General features: G+C 44.6%; 1 protein-coding gene across 1 annotated transcript in view; it reads left to right on the top strand.

Moving 5' to 3' along the window:
- urm1 (ubiquitin related modifier 1) overlaps positions 1-24,264 on the top strand; it is a 50,810-nt gene that overhangs the window by 10,793 nt on the left and 15,753 nt on the right. Inside the window, exon 3 of the mRNA XM_060841123.1 lies at positions 19,585-19,666. Coding sequence (XP_060697106.1) covers positions 19,585-19,666 — 82 coding nt within the window. The remainder of the gene's footprint in view (positions 1-19,584; positions 19,667-24,264) is intronic.

Raw genomic sequence — 24,264 nt, 5'->3', positions numbered from 1 at the left:
TCACTCCTGTCTGAGGCGCAGTGACCCTCAGACTAAACCAGCACCAGTCGGTTCTCGATTGGGAGAGCAGCCCTACGGTTCTCCAGGATTTTGGCGACCTTGCATTTACTTCAGAGTTTCGCATCTTGTGCAATAAACACTCAGTGTTGAGAGCAGCTTTAGGTTTAACATACAGTATAGCATTTTAGCATTGTACAGCAACACCAGAAACTTCACAGGAGTGTTTACACTTTGCCAGTGGAGGAGAGGTATGGGGCAAATAACTTGTGAAAGAGGTAGGGGAGTTTTTCAAGTATTAGGGGAGAGAGATAGAGATTTGAGAAGTGACATGATTCCAGGTTGGTATTTATTCATTTTTATGCTTCTTTGGTTTGATTGGAATTCACAAAGTGACACCTTTAATCAGTTTATTTCATGTCCTTGAACTGAAAACAGCATTTTTAGGTGAACTTAATTGAATCAAGTCCATTGCTATGAGGTTGACAGAAAGCTGGAATACTCTCCATTCCAGGGCAGTTAGTGATGACTCTGTGTGTACATCTACACAACATTACTCAGCAGTTCACAGAGTATTTTTTTTTTCAAAGCTTGATTAATCTGTTTTGTCATATCAGAGGTGCCATCTTTCAGTAGAGACACGAAACCCTGGTAACACTGCCCTCTCGGGTGGAATGCATGTGATATTCTCAGGATAATTCCCAGAGGAACAGAGGGACCTGCCTTGTGTCTTTGTTAGTATCAGTCCCTGAAATGACGTCACCTCACATTGATCTGGTCATTGTATCGGTGGGAGCTTGCTGTGGGTAGATTGGCTGGCAAGTTCCCCGTACAATAACCAGTGGCTTCTTTTCAAAGTGAACACCTTCCAGCCATGCTTATACCTTTGGGCAGGGGGCAAAACACAGCTGTAAAATATGGATTTAGAATGCGCCATCTAGATGCACCTACTGTAGGAACATAGGCTGTAGGAGTGCGGGGAGGCCATTCAGCCCCTTTTGGTCTGCTCTCCCATTCAACTAGTTGACTTGCTACCTCAATGTTATTTTCTTGCATTGTCCTATTTTCCTCTATTTGTTTCATCAGTTGCCAGCTATAGTAACGTAACCTTGTGATTGCTGGTCCCACTTGGTCCTCTGGACCTCTGCCTTGCACTTTTGAGCCGAGAAACACCAAAAAGGTCAGCACAAGTAACATTTGTATTACAAAGTGACCATCTCCACCAAGATATAGTGTAGCCATCGCCTCTTCATATTCAATGGTGTTACCATCATTGTTTCATTCTCTACCAATATCTTAAGGGTTACCATTGACCAGAAACTGAACTAGACTCTCTATATAAACACAGTGGCTACAGGAGCAGGTCAGAGGTTAGGAATACTGCGGCGTATAACTCGCCCCCTGACTCCCCAGAGCCTACCCACCATCTACAAGGCACAAGTCAGGAGTGTGATGGAATACTCCCCACTTCCCTGGATGAGTGCAACTCCAACAACACTCAAGAAGCTTGACACCATCCAGGATAAATCAGCTCACTTGATCGGCACCACATTCATAAACACCCACTACCGACACTCAGTAGCAGCAGTGTGTACCAGCTACAAGACTCGCGGCAGAAAATCACCAAAAATCCTTCGGCAGCACCTTCCAAACCCACTTCCGTATAGAAGGGCAAGGTCAGCAGATGGGAACACCATCCATGCAAGTTCCTCTCCAAGCCAGTGGCCAGCCCGACTTGGAAATATATTGCCGTTGTTGCTGGCACAAAATCCTGGAATTCCATCTCCACGGGCATTGTGGGTCTACCTAAAGCAAGCGGACCGCAGTAATTCAAGAAGGCAGCTCACCCCGTCTTCTCAAGGCCAATGAATTTTTAAACAAAACTCAATGTGGGAAATAGGAGAGACTCGTGTTCAAAGACCGAGATGGTGGGCAGAATTGGGAATCCACTAAGCAAATTTGGCAGGGATTGCAGGATTCCCTATAGTTTGCAGCAGCTGCCAGCCTGAAATAGCTCTGCATCTCCAGCTGTTTGGTAAATTAGTTTCAAATATTGATCTACCTAGACTTCAAAGTGTACAATTTCTTTTGCAAACCATACTGGCTTCTTTTGTCCCCTTCTCTCGGAGGAATTGGCTTCATACAGTCTGGGAGGAGAAAGTGAGGTCTGCAGATGCTGGAGATCAGAGCTGAAAATGTGTTGCTGGAAAAGCGCAGCAGGCCAGGCAGCATCCAAGGAACAGGAAATTCGACGTTCGGGCATAAGCCCTTCATCATTCCTGATGAAGGGCTTATGCTCAAAACGTCAAATTTCCTGTTCCTTGGATGCTGCCTGACCTGCGCTTTTCCAGCAACACATTTTCAGCTTCATACAGTCTGGGGCCTGAAACACAATTGTGACGTTCAGTTGTGATAACAGTGTTGTGGTTAACCTTTCCTGCCCCTTTTATAGAACCACCCTCCAAGGTGGTTCCTGCAAGAAAGATTCAGAAAAGGCTGATTCTGAATGGAGACTGATAGGTTGAGGTAGCTTTCATAGAATGATGACTCTTCTCTTGTCCATTCACTTAGAATCATAGAGATGTACAGCACGGAAACATACCCTTCAGTCCAACTCATCCATGCTGACTGGATATCCTAAATAAATGTAGTTCCGTTGCGCAGCATGTGGTTTTCCCATTATCTGTAAATATTTCTGACAGTTGAACTGCAATGAGCACAGGAAGAGGCTGTTATGTCCATTGTCCCTTTTGAAAGAGCTGTCCCCTTAGCCCCACCACCCTGCCCTTCCACCAGAACTTTGCAGATGTGTCCCCTTTTGAATGTTCATCTGGTTCCACCTGCCGCAGGTCACATGCTGGTTCCACAGGAAGGGGGTTACGTGTGCTTTGTGCACAGCGTTGGTGCTTGGCCAACCCGACCATCCGGTAAGGGCACTCCACTCGCTGAGTTTTAACCGAAGGAACTGTGAATGCGAGCCCAGAGGAAGGGTTGCTGGACCTGAAATGTTAACTCTGATTTCTCTCTACCCAGACCTGCTGAGCTTTTCCAGTGCCTTCTGTTTTTGTGACTGTGTTTTAACCGCATGATCACCAACCTTGCAAAGCTCGTCAGCAGCATCCAGTTTTAAACACGCAGGAGTATTTTCCATTGTTGCTGTGGTGTGTTGGCTGCATTAGGCTGATGGACTGCTCTCATTGCCTTTACTGACACATCTGGGGGACTGCTCGTTGTAAATCGAAGAACCTGCTGCGTTTGCGGACAGCGATGTCAAAATCATCTGCCGTTCAGTCTGCCATGTTTGCACCTATCTGTGGAAGAGTTGGCCTTGCTCTTTATCCGTTCCCTGTGGCCTGGTTACAAATTGTGGAGGCTGTCTGGGTGTGATCACACTACTGTCAGTACCTGCATGCTGTGCAATGGCTCCCATATATCCTGCATTGCTACAGTGACGACAATGCAATAAATACTACTTGGTCTTTAAAGCACTTTGAGACATCAGTCATTGTAAAAAGAAATGCTACATAAATGCATCCTTCCCTCATGAGAAAATTAAAGGATTTAAAGAGTAGGCAGGGAGGTTGTTAAACTGAAAATCTTAAATGGCAGAACAGGTTCAAGGAGCGGATTGGCCTTTCCCAGTTCCTAATTTGTAAATCCTTTTTAAGTTTTTGTTTTCAAAACCAGACCTGTTCATTCTCTGCTCACAGTGACAGCAACCCCAGCTTCTCTGGGTAGCCAAAATACCTCATTCCTGGCTCCGTCCTCATAAAGAAGTTTTTTTTTAAATTAATCTTCAGCGCAGTTACCTTGGTGTTGTATAATCCTAGAGTGTTTACTTTGTTTAAAAGAAAATCCTGTCCCTTTTAAAATAAAGTGACCCAGTCATGTCCCAGTGAGGTGTGGGAGATGCTGTTGTGTTTAATATTCAGTTCACACGCTGCTCATTACCAGCTGGTCATTCTGTGTTAGTTTGAAGAGTCCTGTTTGCTGAACTCTGAACAAAGTTTAAACGGCCTGCACCTCTGTGCAAATCACATTTTAAAAAGGCAAGTTTCTGCCTAATTAAACAATGAACGGTGACTCTGTGCAACATCTGTGAAAATCCATCTTCTGCCTCATTCTTTACACAAGCTGGGGCTTTGTTACGCGCTATTCACTTGTAAATGTAGTTACAGATCCCGCAGCTTAGACTTTAGTGGGGGTAGGGGGTGGGCCGGTGGGGGGGTGAAGGTGGTGGCTGATTTGGGCTGTTTTTATATTGGGTTAAGTGCTGTGCTGTTGGCTTGCTTGCATTCAGTTTGTGAAATGTGAGAATAAATGTCGAGTTTGCTGAGGCTGGCCATTTGTACGGCCAGATTTCTGTCAAAGGTAGCAGCAACTTGCATTTATACGGCACCTTTTGCACTCTCGGGAGAGTTCGAGGCACTTTAGTCACCAATTGCTTTTTGTTTTGAAGTGTAATGGGGATTGAAGAGAATCTCGGCCGTGTTACAGTTCAGGAGGCCACTCAGTGCATTGTCTGTGCACCCATGAGATCACATTTTTTCCTTAACGTCCTTGCACATAATTCAAACAGAACCAGAGCTCTCTTGAATGTCTCGATTAAACCTGTTTCTACCCCATTTCCAGGCCCACACATCTCATTGTGTGAAAAGGTTTTTAGTTTTTCATCTCTCGTTTTGCAGTTTTCATGAATCACTTTAAGTCCGTGCCCCCTCGTTTTGATTAGAGAGAATGACTTTTCATCTACTCTGTTCATGAGCCCCCTCTGATCAGATCTCCTCTCCAAGCACAGTCACACTATCTACCCTCCAAACTTAAGAGTTAGCCAACTTGTTTGCAATGCAAGCAGCAGTGAGATGAATGAGCAGGTGGTTCATTCTTAAAGTGTGTTCATCTAGGTGACTGTCCTTAACAAATGTGGCTAGCTGACTCCCAGAGTGTTGAGTCCCAGGCACCGTTCACCAGTAGCAAGTGTACAGTTGGAAGAGTCTCTTGCATAATCGTGCCATGCTGCAGCTGTTCAGTTTTTGTCATCAATGACACTCAATGAGTTAACACCTGCTTTTTCTCTTGCTCCCAGAAAATTAAAGGACTTGCATTTATACAGCGCCTCTCGTGACCCAGGGACCATCCCCTAGTGCTTTACAGCCAATAAAATAACTTTAATTTATCTGTAGTTACTGTTGTGATGTGGGAAACACAGATGGACTGGATCAAGTGATCTGTGATTTTGACATCGTTGTGTGTGGATCACGGCTTTAGACTTTTTTTGAGGCAGGGCCTGCTCTGTTATCTGTGGAAGGTCTGGACACCCAACAGTGCAGAAGGACCAGAGAAAATTGCGAGGAGTGAAAAGAGAAACGCCTGCTGAGTCTAATGGTGCCAGAGGCATATCCCCCACTTTGTTCTGGTTTACTATAGAAGATGATGCTGCCTCTGGCACTCTGGTAAAAATGGTGCATGGGTTAACTAATCTGAGGCAAAATAGTCTATGTTATATATGTGTATGTAACATACACAGACCAGGGGTGATTCGGGATCTCTGATGTTTAATTGCTAATCTTCCTTGTTTCCCATAAGGCAAAGCATAAATTGAAATCCAGGTTATTTTAGCTATTTGCAGATTAAACTGAAATCAATAAAAAGCTTGTGAAATTTTGGATAAAAACAAGGCTGGCTTTCCCTTATCTGAGTAGTTTCTTTGTTCGTGACCTGTCATAGAAACTTGTCCATTGGAGGTTGTATATCACACTAATGAAAAACTATGCATGCAGCATATATAATTCTGTCCTTGCAATTGCGCTGTCACACTTAGTTTCTGTGTGCTTTTTAAAATTTTGTATAAATGTGTAAATATTCAAAAGCAATTGTCTGCAGCACACAAAGTCCACCAACCCATTGGCAGTGCTTTGACACGGGAGCCAATGTGTCTATAACCTCTTGACCTTGACTCATCAATCGTACTTTTGAAAGAGATGACAGGGAGATGGGCTGTGACTCTCTGTCTAAAGATCCATTTAAAACGGTCTAATGCCACGTTTTATTTTATGGCCGTTGAGTCTAGCCCTAATGAAACGGAGCTTCCCCTCAGCAGAAACCATGCGAATTCTAATGAAGCTTCTGAGTGGACAGTATCTGAGGGTGTAATGGTAATATGTGTGCCCTGAGGAAAACGGTGATTAAACAGCGATCTAACATGTGCCATTTTTTCCTTTTCTATTTTGTTTTGCTCTGTTTTCCCCCCAACCACAGTGCCCGAGAGCCCAGGGTAAGTAAAATCCTTGTGGGACCCTGGGTCAGTATAATTCCTTGCTTCATATTGGAAATGGAGAGAAAGTTACTGCTGCTGCTAACATTGTCCCTGCGCAAGCTTAGCGTGGAGACCAAAGCATAGTGGCCATTTTTGTGAGGAGTTACTGAACGCAGGAGATGATGCTGTGGTGTTTCTCTCCAGCCCTGTGTCTCTCCATGATGTTTTGATGTATATCTTTCTTCTGTGTTGCTTAGTCCCTCAATTTATAGCACCATGTGACCGGTTGCCATTTGTCAAGAGTAGTCATTCCAGTATCGCGCTCAAATATTTTGAGGGTATTTTGCAAGGACAAACACAGGGAATTGGCAAGGAAGCTTTGGTTTTATTTAAGGCGCATTCATAATAATCAGAACATTAAAAGTAGGGGCAGGGAAAGACCATTACCTCCCTCACATCTCATTTCCCTTGGCTCCCTAAACCCATTTATTTTGCTTTAAATATACTCCACAATGGAGCATTCACCACCTCCTGGGGCTGAGGATTCCAGTGATTCTCAGCCCAATGGGTGAAAAAGTGTCTCCTTAACCCGATCTTAAATGATTGTCCACTTGTGCTGTGTCTTTATGTCCCAGCCTCCCCGGCCAGCTGATGCAGCCCTTTACAGGGACCTGAAGATAACAACAAAAGTTTGAATTCCATTGCTGGAGGTGGGAGCTAATGCTGGGAGCCAGCAGAAATGAGAAGGAGCAGGGGAATCAGGCGCAGAGAATCCCGCAAGTGAGATCAGAATTCGCCAGACTTTACGAATCACCCCTGTTCTGAAGAAAGGTTAACTCTGATTTCTCTACACCGATGCTGCTAGACCTGCTGAGCTTTTCCAGCAACTTCTGTTTTTGTTCCTGATTTTACAGCATTCACAGTTCTTTCACAGTTTTTACAAATCACCCCATCCATTTAGTCAGTTCAACATGCTCTGTTGCTTCCAAGATTAGTGCAATTGAGAAATTCCTGAAATCTGACCTTGATCATCCTGGGTGAAGATTCTTGACGTCGTTGGGATGGTACCCTAGCATAAAGAAGGCAGCACTTTCAGAAGAGTCAGAGTTAGCTTCATTGCCTCATGTACCCACGAGTCGTCAATCACTGTGCCATTTTAAGTACAAAGATACCTAGGTACAGATCTCAGGAATAAATGATGAGCTGAAACTTGCAAGGGGGAGAAAGCAATCGTAAATTTATTATTCAGAAAAGTAGCAAAATTTAACCATTTTGGAGGAGTAACAGATTTGGAATAAACGGAGCGTTTTTTTTTTGGCTCGATGGAGAGATCACATTCCTAGTTTGTTTGTTCTATTGTACAGTCATCAACAGTTTATTTTTCTTGTGTCTGTCAACTTGTGCCTAAAGTTGAGTTTTGATTGGCTATGAGAACACAGAGCACTGGTTCTTCTATAGAGGTTAGGTTGAATTTTATATTTGAGAGCGGGTGAACAAGTGACAAAAGGAAGCCATTATTTTGCATTTACATGAAAACAAAGGCTACTTGAGGGCTCGTGTGCCAGGCGGGCGGGCTTGTGTGCACTGCCATTGTGTTCACTGGGAGAATACCATCTGGGGGCATTTGCTGTACAAGCCAGTTTATTTGCCAACATGCTCTGAGTGTGACAGTCGCCACCATCACCAGCCCCTAGCCATGTTACATTCAGCGATCAACAATAACTGCATTCTCTTAAAGATACACCAACCACTTTTTAAAAAAAAAATTTACAATGTCTGTTAAACAAAAAATTGTCCCAAAATGAAGCTGGAGTCGGTCAATGTCGTATCGCTGAGAACCTGTTGTTTCTGTCGTAGAGTCACAGACGACTCAGGCGACTGACTGACTGTGTGGAGTTTGCACATTCTCCCCGTGTCTGCGTGGGTTTCCTCCGGGTGCTCCGGTTTCCTCCCACAGTCCAAAAATGTGCAGGTCAGGTGAATTGGCCATGCTAAATTGCCCGTAGTGTTAGGTAAGGGGTAAATGTAGGGGTATGGGTGGGTTGCGCTTCGGCGGGTCGGTGTGGACTTGTTGGGCCGAAGGGCCTGTTTCCAAACTGTAAGTAATCTAATCTAATGTACAGCATGGAAACAGACCCTTCGGTCCACCTGCTCCATGCTGACCCGATATCCTAAATAAATCAAGTCCCATTTGGCCCATATCCGTCATGTTAATGTTTTCCACTAATTGAAGGCGGAGAGTTGATATCAAGGGGACATTTTAAGGATGTGACTGATGGAGTGCCTCAAGGATTGGTACTGGGGTCGCAATTGTTTACAACATATTAATGACTTGGTTGAGCAACGTGAATGTTTGTGGACGGCACAAAAACAGGTGAGAAGGCAAGTGGTGAGGAAGACAGGAAAAGCAAATGTGCAAAAGGAAATCAACAAGAGTGATTGGCCAGAAATCTGGCCGATGGAATATACTGTCCGAAATTGTGAGGTTATGCACTTCAGCAGGAAAGGTCAAGGAGCTGAATATTATGTAAGTGGGGAACACTGCAGGAAGGTATCGAGCTAAGGGATTTGGGGCAAAAACGACCACTCATGCTGGAAAAGCTCAGCAGGTCTGGCCGCATCCTTGGAGAGAAATCAGAGTTAACGTTTCAGGTCCAGGGATCCTTCCAAAAATCGCCAAAACTCATTTCCACGGGCACGTCATATTCCACAGTGAATGCCTCAGGCTCCAGTTCACCCCACGTGGATCCAACTCAAGTTTCATTCTTGTTAACTCTGCTTTCTCCCCACAGATGCTGCCAGACCTGCTGAGTTTTTCCAGCAATTTCTGTTTTTGTTTTTGTTTCTGATTTCCAGCATCGCCACTCTTTCGTTTCTTTTTTCTTGAGTCATACGCAGCCGGAATAGACCCTTCAGTCAAACCAATCCATGCCACCCATAATCTCAATCTAAACTAGTCCCACCTGCCTGCACTTGGCCTATATCTCTCCAAATATTTCTTATTGCATACTTATCCCAATGTCTTTTAAACATTGTATCTGTAACTGCATCCACCATTTTCCTTTAGAAGTTCATTCCACATGTGAACCCTCTCTGTGTAAAGAAAACAAAAATTGTACCTCCTATCGTTTTTAAATCTACCTTGTCTCTCGTTAAAAATATATGTCCTATAGTCTTGAAATCCCCACCTTGGGGAAAAGACCTTTACCATTCACCTTATCTATATACCCCTCAGGATTTTATAAGCCTCTATAAGATCACCCCTCAACTTCCTGCACTCCAATGAGCAGAAAAAAAAAAGTCCCGGCCTACCCGGCTGCTCCTTATAACTCAAACCCTCCATTCCCAGCATCATCTTGGTAAACCTTTTGTTAAACCCTCTCCAATTTATTAATATTCTTCGTATAGCAGGGCGACCAGAACTGGACTCAGTCATGTCCTGTGCAACCTCAACGTGACGTCCCAACTCTTAGACTCAGGTCTGAGCAATGAAGGCAAATGTGCTAAATGCTGCCTTAACCACCCTGTCTACCTGTGACATAAAGTTTAGGGATTATTGTGCACCAATCACAAAGAACTGGTATCCAAGTTCAGCAGGTAAAAGGAAAGGCAGTTGTATTATATAAATAGGAAGGACTTAGTAAAATTATATTAGAGGGTCTTGTGTTGCAATGGTAGTCTCTCTATCTATGGGCCGGTCGGTCTGGGTTCAAGTCCAACCTGCCTCATGGCTGTGTCATCACCTGTCCGTATTGGTGGTACGTGTATGGAATGAGCTGCCAGAGGAAGTGATGGAGACTGGTTCCATTGCAACATTTAAGAGGCATTTGGATGGGTATATGAATAGGAAGGGTTTGGAGGGATATGGGCCGGGTGTTGGCAGGTGGGACGAAGTTGGTTTGGGATTTCTGGTCGGCATGGACAGATTGGACCGAAGGGTCTGTTTCCATGCTGTACATCTCTATGGCTCTATGATTTAAAACAACTAAAACCACAAGGCACTGGGCAGAGCACAGCTGGAATACTATGAACTGTTTTGGGCCCTTTATCTAAGGGAAAATATTTTGGCATTAGAGGCAATCCAGAGAAGGCTCCCTTTTTGAGGAGAGGTTGGGTCTATACTCATAATTTAGATGCATGAGAGGGGAGATACAGAAACACAGATTCTTAAAGTCAAGATGGACAGGAAGTGGTTGTTTCCCTTGAGGGGAAATCGGGGATCCGAGGGTATGATCTTCCGTATTTAAGATGGAAGTGGGGAGGAATCTCCTCTGAGGGTAGTGAGTCTGTGGAATTCTTCACCGTGGAGGTCTGCCGAAGCTGGGTCATTAAGTGTATTCCACGCTGAAATAGAGGGATTTTTAATCAGGAAGGGAATCAAAGGTTATGGGGAAAAGGCAGGAAAGTGGAGTGAAGATTAACTGTGATCTCATTAAATGGCAGAGCAATTGATGGGCTGAATGGCCTACTTCTGTTTCTACATGGTATGGTGTACTTTATTTCTCTTGTAACCCCCCTCCACCCGCCCAACTCCTTCATGAAGAATATATTCCCCTCAAGATTGTGAAAGATTTCCCCATTCAAAACTCTCCTTGGAAAATGATTACTATTGTGTGATGTTGCGTTTTGGTAAGATTAATCGGGCGGGACTTACAAAGTTAACAGTACGGTACTGGGGAGTGGTATTGAACAAAGAGACCTAGGCGTTCAGGTTCGTTGTTCATTGAAAGTGGACTCTCAGATAGATAGCGTAGTGAAGAAGGCGTTTGACTCACTTGCCTTCATTGGTCAGCAACAAGTAGAGGAGTTGGAATGCCATATTGCGCTGTACAAGACATTGGTAAGGCCACATTTGGAGTACTAACCACACTGTAATAGGAAGAATGTTACTAGAAATGGTGTTGAAAAGATCTATGTGCATGTTACCAAGACTGGAAGGTTTGAGTTTTTAGATTAGATTGCTAAGAGTGTAGAAAAAAGCCCTTCGGCCCAACAAGTGCACACCGACCCTCTGAAGAGCAACCCACCCAGACCCATCCCCTACACCTAACACTACGGGCAATTTAGCATGGCCAATTCACCTAACCTGCACATCTTTAGACTGTGGGAGGGAACTGGAGCACGCAGAGACGGGGAGAATGTGCAAACTCCACACAGACAGTTGCCCGAGGCAGCAGTTATTAGGCAATTCTGATAAGCTGGGACATTTTCCCCTGGAGCTTAGGAGGCTGAGGGGTGAGCTCAGGTTTATCGAGGTTTATAAAATCATGAGGGGCTTGGGTAAGGTGACAAGCCAATGCCTTTTCCCTGGGGTGGGGGAGGCCAAACCTCGAGGGCATAGGTTTAAGGTGAGCGGGGAAAGATTTAAAAGGGACCTGAGGGGCAACTTTTTCACACAGAGGGTTATGCGTGTATGGAATGAGCTGCCAAAGGAAGTGGTGGAGGTGAGCATGATAACATCATTTGGACAGCTCCATGGATGGGGGAGAATTAGAGGGATATGAGTTAAATGCAGGCACATGGGACTAGTTCAGTTTAGGAAACCAGATCAGCAAGGGCATGTTGAGCCGAAGGGTCTATTTCAGTGCTGTATGATTCAGTGTTGTATGTGATTTGTTTTCCTGGCTTTTCTACCACTTTGTTTTTCCCTCTTTTATAAATGATATAATTGGTGTGCCCCTTCTCAAAGTCCTACACCTCTCTCATGCAGGACGGTTTTCCTCAGGTCTATTGGAAGTGCTAAACACCCACCAATCTTAATTCCACCCTCTCTTCACCTCCCACCCCAAACACAGATTTGGAAGGAAGGACTTGATTGTTTTACTGTTTCTCCCATACCCCTCTTTCCAGCTACCAGTGAGAACACTAAGATTAAAGATGCAAAGGTGAGGAGCATGAGTAAATACCCATACCTCTGAGCCAGGAGCCTTGTGGGGCTGTGGAAGTGCCCCTAACTTTGAGCCAGGAGGGCTGGGTTCAAGTCCCACCTGCTGCAAATGTATGTTACAATTTTGGGAATGTTGATGAGAAATGATGCAAACATCACAGCACATGGGTCCCAGGTTCAATTCCAGCCTCGGGTGTCTGTCTGTATGGGTTTCCTCAGGGTGCTCTGGTTTCCTCCCACAGTCCAAAGATGTGCAGGTCAGGGTGAATTGGCCATGCTAAATTGCCCATAGTGTTAGGTGCATTAGTCAGAGGGAAACGGGTCTAGGTGGGTTACTCTTCGGAGGGTAGGTGTGGACTGGTTGGGCGGAAGGGCCTGTCTCCACATTGTAGGGAATCTGATCATAAGAAGTAAATGACCTTTTAATCTGCTTTCAGGGCTTGTGTGATGTAGTGGTAGTGTCCCTAAGTCTGAGCCAGGGGACCACAGTTCACTTCCCACCTGCTGTAGAGGTGTGCCCTAACATTTCTGAGAATGTTGAACAGAACAAAGTCGGTGTATATCTGAGCCAGAAAAGGGCTCTTACGGCGTGATCATAGTGTCCCTATCTCTGAGCTGGGATCTGCGTTCAATCCCACTTGCTCTAAACAGGTTGATTAGAAAATATTAAGCACATTTATTAATGAAGAGAAATTACTGGTGAGTGCAGCAGATGCTGGATGTGCTAACTGGCTTCGTTTATAGAGTCATACAGCACGGAAATAGACTCTTCGGTCCAACCAGTCTATGCCAACCATAATCCCAAACTAAACTAGTCCCACCTGCCTGCTCTTGGCCCATATTGTTCCAAACCTTTCCTATTCATGTACTTATCCAAATGCCTTTTAAACATTGTAATTGCGCCTGTATCCACCATTTCTGTCCAAGTGTTTGGTTTTGTTCTATTCATTTTCAGCCCATTCAAAAGGCTACAAAGGAAGGCTGCTGGAACACTGGGTGGTAGTAGATAGGGGGCAGACCTCTGTAATGCTGCATTCTGTAAATAAACGACCCATAAATAAAATAACCTGCATCTCAGTAATGCTGCACCATCTTGGTTTGGGATTCATTTAACATCGTGTTGCATGTAGTTGGGCCAGTTAGAATTTGCATAGAAACATGACCAGTTCTGGTTGGAATAGGAATAGACCATTTGACCCTTTGAGCCTGAACTGCTATTTTACCCTGAACCTGCTTTCTGCCCATACCCTTTGATCCCTTCAGCCCCAGGAAGTGTACAGAGACGATATTACTAAGCTGGAGAGGATTCAGAAGAGCTCTGCCAGGATGTTATTGGGAATGCAAAGTTTGAGTTATAGGAGAGGCTGGGACTTACTTCACTGGATTGTGGGAGGTTAAGAGGTGACCTCGTAGAGGTGTATAAAGTCATGAGGAGTATAGGTAAGGTGAATGGCAGGTGTCTTTTACATAGGGTGAGAGATTTCAAGATTAGGGGGAATATATTTAAGGCGAGAGGAGAAAGATGTTAAAAAGAAATAAGGACATAATATTTTGTACTGGTTTTGTAATTTTGTAAAAGACTTAATTTTAATTTTAAAAAAAAGATCTTATCAAAAAAATTAAGATGACATGATGGCAACTTGTTTATATGGAGAGGTTCATGTGTGGAATGAACTTCCAGAGGAAGAGGTGGATGGGATACAGTTACAAACTTTAAAAGGCGTTGAGATAAGTACATGACTAAGAAATGTTTGGAGGGATGTGGACCAGGAGCAGGCAGCTGGGACTAGTTTAGTTTGGGATTATGGTCGGTGTGGACTCGTTGGACCGAAGGGTCTGTTTCCGTGCTGTATGACTAACTTTATCCATTTTTTGAACGGGAGATGAGGGTGCTTGTATATTAATGGACTAATTACCACCTCCTCAAATCAACAGGGTGAAACATTATTCAAAGGGTGAGGAACTTCCAGCCTTGGATATTGTTCATTCCAATTGACTGGGACAGGATATTTATATTGATCAAAGGCAAGTGAAACAGAGAATTTAACATGATTGAACTATTCAAACCTGTGACTGGGTCTACATATTGTCAAGTAGTTTTAGTACATAGTAAGGCCATTCGGCCCACCTTATCCGAGTAACCCGATTGGTGGTGCACTTGCCTTTTAATGATTCCTATTTTGTGAATTCCATCTCTTGGCCGATGCCTGCTTTTGTTTGTGGTCCTAACTTCATTCACATTGTGCCTTGGGACTGACGCAGTTGGCAAACTGACAGCTATTGAAATACATTTCAATGTTACTTTTGTTGTGACAAGGGGTGCCCACTGTTTTCTGTTCAACTGGTACCAAGGGGCTGGGTTGAACATGCGCTGCTGAGCGATTGCCACTTCCCGACCTGCCGGTTGACCCGTGGATTGTTGGAGTTTTCTCCTTGCTCCAGTGAAAGTACTGGCAGTTCTCCAAGTGGCTGTGAGCATGCAACAACTACTTACATTGACGTCATCCTCTTCACGTAACTATTATCCCAGGACGCTTCAGAGAAGCGATGATCCAAATAATATTTAACACCCACTCCCACGAACAGATATTCAACCAGATGAGCGAGGATTTAGTCAGGGAGTAGATTTTAAAGGACTGAGACCTGAAAAAATTTTGGTAAAGGGTGGTGGGTGAAAGTAAGAATTCTTGAGCCGTGGCTGTTGAACTGGGTGGTGCATCACAGTTGAGCATGATATTGCCAATGGCTGACGAATGCACACATTAAAGGACATCACGATTCCCAAGAAGGAAGCTCCCCAGTTGACCATCTCCGGGGAGTGCCTCGTTTGGTTTGTCACGTTCGTTCTCAGGATGTGTGCATCGCTGGCAAGGTCAGCATTTACCCCAATGTCCTGAATTGCCGCCTTGAAGGTGTGGGGTGAGCAGCCATCCTGAGATGCTGCAGTTCAGACGATGAAGGTACTGTTCAGGAGGGAGCTCTGGAATTTCAGTCAGAAGCAGACAGGTAGGAGGCTGCAAGAACACAGCAAGCCAGGCACCATTAGGAGGTGAGAAGTGTGGTGGTGCTGGCTCAAAGGGCAGAATGGCCTACTTCTGCACCTATTGTCTATTCTCTACCTCTGGCTGGCTTGCTGTGTTCTTCCAGTCTCCTGTCTGTCTCCTTTTGGATTCCAGCATCTGCAGTTGTTCTGTCTCTGGGATTTCAATCAAGCAATTACCAAAGGAGCAATTGCATATTTCCAAGTCAGGATACTAGGTGCTTTGGAGATGTGTGTATTCCCACCTACCTACCTGCCTCCCAGCTACAATGCACATGCACATTGAACCTTGAACCTCCCTGCTGTGTGCCCAGCCATGAACAGTAAGAGTCAAAATCAGTGATTACATTCTGGAGTAGAGGCATTGGGCAGACCCAGCAATTCTCCGTAGCCGGTGGCAGCTGGTTACTGGTCTGCCATGACACACCTGTATAATCAGTGTGAGATTGTATTGGAGGAAACTGGCACTACGGAGTTGCAACTTAAGAAGCTGAGAATTTTAAAAACAAACAATTAAGGGGCAAGGACTTATTTGCCAAACATTTTTAAGAAGATGGTGCCCATTTTAACTTCACCTTTTTATGAACCAAGTCCTTGTTCTGGGGTGAGAAATGACAGTATAATTATTGAAGTTTTGCTTCCCTGTCTTTTATCCTCCTCGGTGTGTTTTGTATATCTTCACATGGTGCAGGTTCTGACAGGTTTTACAGTGAGCATCCCCATCCTTCAGAACAATAACGCTAACCCCCCCCCCCCCCCCCCCCCCCCCAGTCCTGGCAACAAATGGGCTGCTTCTCCATAGCAACCAGGCCACAAAAGGTGATGCGGGGCTGGAATGCACTGGGGTCGGGAGTCTGAAGCCATAGGACAGGCCAGATGACCCAAGCCTTTAGGGAGAGTCTCTGATAAATGACTCATCTTCTCTTTGTCTTTGAGGCAGAGAAAGGACCCAGCAAGACCACTGTCGGTCTGAGCGAGCAGAAGGTGGAATGGTTGGAAGTTCAGGGAGGTACTTTCGGAGGCTGGGTGGGTGACTTCTCGTGTCTTTGTGTTTGCAATTTGAAACTGGATGGAACTGGCATTCACCCCCGCCCCCCAGCGCCACACACCAACGGAAGGCCCTGGCAACGACGGAGAGCTGTGTTAATACATTGCTCAGTGCTTGGACTTTGCTTTACACTGACAGACTGAAGTCACTGTTTTTGAATCTAAATAACAGAACTTTGTTGAAAGTATTACTTTAACCTTGGTCAACTCTTTGAGTCCTGTAGTGATGGCCACTTAAACAGGGTGACTCGATACGGGCGAAAGTTTCAGCGTTGCAGACATCTTGACAGCAGTTTTTGTTTTTCAAAGGGCAAGCAAGTTAAAAGGTACAAGATTTCACATGCCTGTCAGTGCAGTGTATCCAATCAGACTGCAACCAAGGTAACATCCAACGCACCAGTCCTCCTTGTTCTGCTCCCTCAAGCCAAGCAGAGATGTATACAACTAAAGTCCAGTCTTTACACACCTTCACAGCTTTTATTTGCAGAGATGCACGTTAAATGTATACGCCTCCAAACCCAACGACCGTAGCTTTGGTCTGCTTCTAAAAGTAAAGATATACAGTCATGAATCCATAACAGTAAAAGCTCTATAAATATATGCCATTCATGTCTCTGAGCTGCTCTCACTGAAACTGAACTGAAAGGTGCAGAATACTTCAGTAAAATGACGTTCTAAAAGAAGCTCACTTTTAGTTTTTCATTTTTATTCCTACTATTTAAGGTCGTAAGCTCTGGTCAGGGTATTGTCCTCCTTGCACACACTGCCATACTCTCACTGTATTCTGTTCTTTATCTCTGAGAGTAAATGTGAGAGCAGGCCCAGAGCTATCACTCCCTGCTGAGCTAGGATGTTGAGGTCACTGCTTGAACCCCAGTTGCCACCAGTGACAACTTGAGTTTGGGTTGTGTGGCTGAATTCACTGGGTCTGTCAAGGACATGCTTTGATCTAAGCTGCCGTATGGTAGTCCTCCATCAAGTGCTTATTCCTCAGCGTAAATCCTCCAAAAGCATGTTAGGAGTGGATACTCCCTGAAAGTGAGATCACTGGACTATAGCCTATAGCAGCTGGAAATGTTGAATTACCCACTGATCACATTCTCAAAAGGTTTAACTTGAGATCTTCCAAAATTCTGAGACCTGTGTCTTAACTTTCACCAAGTCTTGTTCATCTATTAACACTGACCTCACTGACCTCCATTAGCTCTTGGTTAAACAATGCCTCAATTTCAAAATTCACACCTTTTTCCCTTTCTTTCTCTGCAACTCTATCCAATCCAGCAAGTCTCTGAAGTGTCTATCTGCAACATTAAAAATCTTGCGCTCTCTCACCCTCCCCCGCTCGTTCTCTCTCTCGTTCTCTCTCTCTCTCTCTCTCTCTCTCTCTCTCTCTCTCTCTCTCGCCCTCCCCCTGCCCCTCTTCCTCCTCTCGCTCTCTCTCTATCTCCCCACCCCCCACTCACTGTCTCTCTCACACCATCTTATCTTGCCGTTCCTTTCCACTTTTAAAGGGGCTTCTCAAACCAACAGCTTGGACTGAAGCTTTTGCATCTCCCTTAATATTCCATTAAACAGCGCAGGTAGAATATTGGGTTGTTTCACTGCGTTAAAGGTACCACTTAAATGCAAGTTACTAACTAGGCAGACTTAGAATGGAAGATCCTAATGTAACCAAGTTAGAAGGAAAAGGATGAGATGACACTTGTATGATGCCTGACCATGGAAATCACTAATCCAAATCTATTTTGTAAATACTTTGTAATTTCTTTATTCTCTTAAGAGATGTAGTGTGTCATTGGTAAGGCCAGTATTTATTACCTTCCCCATTTGCCCCTGAACTGAATGGTATGTATGGGCATTTCCAACCACACTGCCATGGGTGTGGAGTTGCACATAGACTAGACCAGATCAAATCAGGATGCCACTTAGCCCCCTCTAAAGAGGCATCAGTGAACCACATGGGATCTTGCAGCAACTAGTAGGCTTTATATTCAAAATTGATTTGTTTTAAGTTTTGCCTTGATAGAATTTGAGCCCAGAGGTTTAGCCTGGTTCTCTGGATTCTAGTCCATTGAACCTAGCTCAACAGCAACAACAGAGCCCAGTATCCAGCCACACAGCTGAGGAAGAAGTGACAGGTACAGTTGTGTCAATAATGGTCACTGTATTTAATGCAGAGCATTGGGCAAGACATTTTGGAAGAAAGCATTTAGATTCATCAATTGGAAGTCTATAACATTAAAACATAAAGGGCTCCCTGTGCATTTTCACTGCAGTGACATTAAATCAGTTACCGGAATGATCCTGTGTACAGTGTAGGTTTGGTCTGACATGTGCACTGATGTGAGCATCATTAATTCATATTGCACAACACAGTCCCCACTGTCGGTAAAAAGCTGAAACTGTTCATCTATCAAGCTAACGTGACTGATCAGAGAACTAACAGTGAGCTTGACTTACTGCAATGATTTCTTTTTTATTTATAGCTTAATCTGTCTTCGTGATATTCTAAAATTGAAGTACTTTGAGTTTTCCTTATACATTATACACGTGATGTTTAATTGGACTTGTATAAGTCTCATTCCCCAATCCCTATGCTGAGATTTCCCCGATGAAACGTTCAAATGAGGGCTGAGAGGAAAATGGAGTGCGATTATTTGAATATTCCGTGAGTCTGACAATGACATTCAGCAGTGATTTCTGTCAACTGTTTGAGGTTGAGTGTCTGTTTCTTATTCCCATCAATAAATATGCTTCTCTTTTAACATGTTTGCACACTCTCTCCATCTGCCTCTTTGGATAATTCTTTTCTTTTCATCCTCTTAAGTGTTACATCCTTTCAGCTGTGATGCCTCTTCCTGGTTGATTGGGAATCGGTTCTGGACGCAATGGCTTGTGCATAGGTTTTATTATCTGTAAATTGTTTAAAATAATCTTTGCATGGCTTCCTTTTCAATTCAAAAGTCTTGACCTGGTTTATGATAGAGACATGTTTGATACCCCGTAATCGCACACTTCCAGTTTGTGTGTCACACCTGGCCTTGGTTGGTCCACGTTTTCATGGCATGTGCACCCAAAGAGTTGTCCTGCCAGACAGCACTTTCTCACGAGGCGAAAGTGAGGACTGCAGGTGCTGGAGAGATCAGAGTCAAGATTAGTGTGGCGCTGGAAAAGCGCAGCAGGCCAGCCAGAACCTGGGGAGCAGGAGAATTGACGTTTCAGACTTTGATTTTTCCTGCTCCTCTGATGCTGCCTGACCTGTGCTTTTCCAGCACCACTCTAATCAGCACTTTCTCACTCCTCAGTCTTGCCCTACAGTGACTGCTATCTTACAACTCCTGGTTTTCTTTTGTTTAGGGGATATTCGGCAGCTTCTGATGTGGATTAAAAACAACTTGCTGAAAGAGCGGCCAGAGCTTTTCATTCAAGGTGATTCTGTGTAAGTTCAGCTCCCGATTTCATTATGTAGAGTTCCACCCCTGTGTGGCATCTATATCTGGGCGCACTTAACGCCAACATGACTCAGTGAGTATCCCAGCCACACGATTGAGGTAACAGTTTAATTGCCCATCCCTAATAATAGCCCTTGAAATGGCTGGCATTGTAGAGGGCAGAACCCTATTGCTGTGGATTTGGGGTCATGTGTATGCCAGGCCAGGTGAGGATGCAAGTTTTCCTCCCTGAAGGACAGTATTGAGCCAAAACATTTCTAGAGATATTAAATTGAAGCTTTTTGTCTTTCATTCATCAGCACTCGGGCTCAAGAAGCCAATATTTCAAAGGGAACACCAATTTGTAGGGTGGGCAGTGTTGATGGAGAAAGTGAGGTCTGCAGAGGCTGGAGATCAGAGCTGAAAATGTGTTGCTGGAAAAGCGCAGCAGGTCAGGCAGCATCCAAAGAGCAGGAGAATCGACGTTTCAGGAAAGAAGGGCTCATGCCCGGAACGCCGATTCTCCTGCTCTTTGGATGCTGCCTGACCTGCTGTGCTTTTTCAGCTCTGGGCAGTGTTGATGCCAAGTGGCTGGACCATGGCTGGTTTGGCAAAGTGTCTACTAATTGTCTAGTAATCTTAGCCAATTAGTATTTTTTACAGCAAATAATACCTTTGTATTCCAGATTTATTCATAGAATTTGAATTCTACCAGCCACAGCAGTGGGATTTGAACCCCTGATCCTAGATCAATAGCCTGGCCCTTTAGATTACTGGTGCAGTGATGTTACCAGTATGCCATTGTATCCCCTTGGCATTACTCTGCTATTTTGCCTTAATTCAGTTGTTGGCTATGAGCCAGAACAGCATGCACCACAATCAGCCTTGTAAGCTATGGTTTAGAGTATTTCACAGGTTGTATCAGTGTGTGTTTCTTGATGCTGCTCACTGTTGTCATTGTGATTCACACGTTTTCCGGAATATTCTGAGTCACCGTTTCCTGTGGATTTGCTGAGTCGCCTTAGCTGGAAATTTCAGCCGAATCTCTCTGTCATAAGCAGTCTATGAGCTGCTTCTCCCAGCTGGCCCAACTGAAGTAATAAGTGTCCAAACACTGCGCTTTGGCATCAGCAACATCATTAGTCATCCCCAGGTCCAGTCAGATGTGGTATCTTCTACATAGCTTCTGTCTACGTGAAACCTCTCATTAAAAGGGGCATTGTGTATTGTTCAGGGAGAATAGGTAAGGGTTGTAGTTACTAATCACACTGACATCTGTCAACCATGGCATGTGTGAGGAAGAGGTTTTAAAATCTGGATGTGATGATCCCACAGTTCAATAGCTCGCTATTCTTGAAGGTGGCCAGTTGAGTGAGGAACTGTTGGTTCCTTGCTATTGCTTGACAGCAGCAAAGGATGTAAGCAAGAGATGTCAGAGAATTCCTGCAACCATGGATTTTTTAAAAAAATAAGTACATGTCGTTGGTTTACTTTTTTTCCATGTTTACTACCAAGATCCCCTCTTAAAGATAATCATCACCAGGGATTATGACCCTGAGAGATGCAGGCTATTTGTATCTCCTCGACAGTTCAGTGAGATTATAGCTGGTCTGATCATCCTCAACTCCACTCACCTGCCCTTCCCCCATAACCTGTGATTCCCTTCCCAATTAACAAACTGTCTGTTATCAACCTTGAGTGTACTTGATCACCCAACCTCGATAGCCGTCTGCAGGAAAGAATTCCAGAGAATAAAAACCCTCTGAAAGAGGGAATTCATCCTCATCTCTGCTTGAATGGTGACCTTTTATTCTGAGATGATGCCTCTGGTCCTAGACTCTCCCACAACGGGGAGCAATCCCTCAGGATCTACCCTGTCAATGCCCGAAGAATCTTGTATGTTTCAATAAGGTCTTCTCTCATTCATCTAGCTTCCAGTGAGTGTCTGGGAGGTTGGGACTAGTTTTAACCTTTCGCGTGAGTTTCTTGAGCCTCCAAACCCACCCCCACCCCCTCAAACCATTCCTTATCAAGTGCCCTGTCACTGCACACAGCCTTGTTGTGTCACATTGGCTGCTTCCCTCCTGACCGCCTGCCAGGTTTAGATTTTCACACCCACTTCGTGGTAGCCGAGTGTGTGGATGTTTTAAATGCCAGAGGGCTGCTTTGTGTGGAGCTTCTGTGTCCTGTACGTCATTATTCTCCGGCTCCTGTGCAATCTCTCAATCAGAGAGGGCCTATGTTCCCAACGTTGATAAATCACATGACACCAGATTGCAGCCCAATGGGTTTACTTGAAATCACAAGCTTTCGGAGCATTGCTCCTTCGTCAGGTTCCCACCTATCCGCTCCACCCTCCTCTCCAACCTATCACATTCCCCCCCCCCCCCGCCCCTGCTCTCCACCACCTTCATCTACCTATCACATTCCCAGCTACCTTTCCCTTGGCCCCACCCCTCCCGTTTATCTCTCAGCCCCCGGCCCACAAGCCTCATTCCTGATGACGGGTTTATGCCTGAAACGTCTACTCTCCTACTTCTCGGGTACTGCCTGACCTGCTGTGCTTTTCCAGCATCGCACTCTCAGCTCTGACCTCCAGCACCTGCAGTGCTCACTTTCTCCTTTGTCCACCACAGTCTAACCCTGGCACCTCCATCCCAAGGTTGGCCATAGCTTCCTGTCCTAAGTGTCAATCTCTGCTGCTGCTCAACTACGTCTGGTCCAATACTTCAAGTAATATAACTGAAAATTAAACAATGCTGCTGGCCCACTATTCCTTTTAAACAAAAAACAACATTTTTTTGTCTATTTCATCATGTGAAAGAAGAAATGAATTACAACGAGGTATCATAGCTTAGGTTATGCAGTCCTCCTTTCTAAACCCCTCATGGTCTTTGGGTAAAAGGTTACTAGGCAATGCTGATTCTTTGTATTCTGACTCCATTGCTGTGCTCTGCACAGGGGATTTTTTTGACAGTGTTCATTTTGAGGGATCCTCTGTGCGCTCCTGAGGACTGTCAAAATGCTTGTACACCTCAGCATATTCCCAGAAACCCACTGCAAATATTGTCACATTCCCCATCACTGTCAGGAAGCCTAGCAAACCATAGCACTGTCCACGGACCTGGAATCCTAGCTTCCAAAAGACAGTGGATGTGAGCCAAGTGCTGGCAAATGGGACTAGATTAATTGAGGATATCTGGTTGGCATGGGCGAGTTGGACCAAGGGGGTCTGTTTCTGTGCTGTACGTCTCTATGACGGTGCCAACCAACCAAAGGGAATATCATGTCGTCGTTATTTTGCAAGAACTTTTTTTTTAATAATATGCCACCGTGGGGATGACAATCTGGTAAACCAGCAAAATGTAAAGACTAATGTAAGTGAATGATCCTTGGATGTTGCTAACCATGGCCGAGATTACCAACGCACACTGGTGAGCTGCTCTCTGAGAAAGGAGTGTTACATGAGGCTGTCTCTGTTAGTGAGGGAGTCGTAAACAATTTGTGTTACATCAGATCTGGTGACACGCAGTATCTAGGGTCGAGCAACAAGGGGCAGCTGTGTGCCATGAATATTTAATGGTTCTCATTATTTTCCAGTGTATCTTAAGTCGGGTATTTGTTATTAAATTTGGTGGTGGTGACTTGTTAGAAATTCAGTTTCATTTAGTGGCCCCTCTTGTGTTGAATATTTATTTGTGTATGGGTGCTTTCTAATTAGACTTGACTGAACTTTTAACCTGCAGTGTTTAAGCTCTGTTCGCCCAACAGCTTGTCGCCTAAAGGTATCATCTCTGCCATGATAAGTAATAAAGATATTGCACGCTCACTATGCAGCTAGGAAATGCTCGACCGTTAATCTGAGACCCTGCCTTCATCTCCTTCAACAACATCCTTCAATCACTGGTGCAGGGTTTCAGTGTGACACACACACACACAGTCACATAGGTCCCAGGATTGATCTCTGGCCTCTGCTGATCTCGGTTAAGAAACGCTCCATTTGCCCTCAATGGCCGAGTTAGGCAGCAAGAACAATCGCCCAGGGTTCCTGGTCCTGATGTCCATCAAGTGACATTTTCCACAAAGTGCCTGTTTGAAAGAAAGTGCTTGTCTTTATATAATCACTTTCACAGACCCAGCACACCCCACAGCGCTGTGCAATCAATAAACGATCTACTGGAGTGCAGTCACGATTGCAATATTATAGCCAATTTGCACACAGTAAACTCCCCCCAAACAGCAGTGTAGTAATGACCAGATGGACTGTTTTTACTGATAGTGAAGGCAGTGAATGCTAGAGCTACTTAGGAGGTCAGGCAGTCCCAGTGAAGACAGAAAGGAGTTAAACCTTTCAGGAGAACCCGCAGGCTGTCCAACTGAAATGTTCCTTCTGTTTTGATCTTCACCTGTTGAATATTTGCAGCAGTTTTTATTATTTCAGACTTCCAGCATTTGCAGGATTTTTGCTTTTGTGCCTTTTTTTTTGTAAGTGATATTGGCCGAGGGATAAAAATTAGTAAACGGGCTGGAAGAACACAGCAAGCTAGGCAGCATCAGGAGGTGAAGGAGTCAACGTTTTGGGTGTAACCCTTCTTCGGGATAAAGA

Source organism: Hemiscyllium ocellatum, chromosome 21 (assembly GCF_020745735.1).
Source record: "Hemiscyllium ocellatum isolate sHemOce1 chromosome 21, sHemOce1.pat.X.cur, whole genome shotgun sequence".
In the NCBI taxonomy this organism is placed as follows: Eukaryota; Metazoa; Chordata; class Chondrichthyes; order Orectolobiformes; family Hemiscylliidae; genus Hemiscyllium; species Hemiscyllium ocellatum.
Note: the sequence above shows the minus strand (reverse complement) of the source record. Positions and strands in the feature narration are given on the sequence as shown.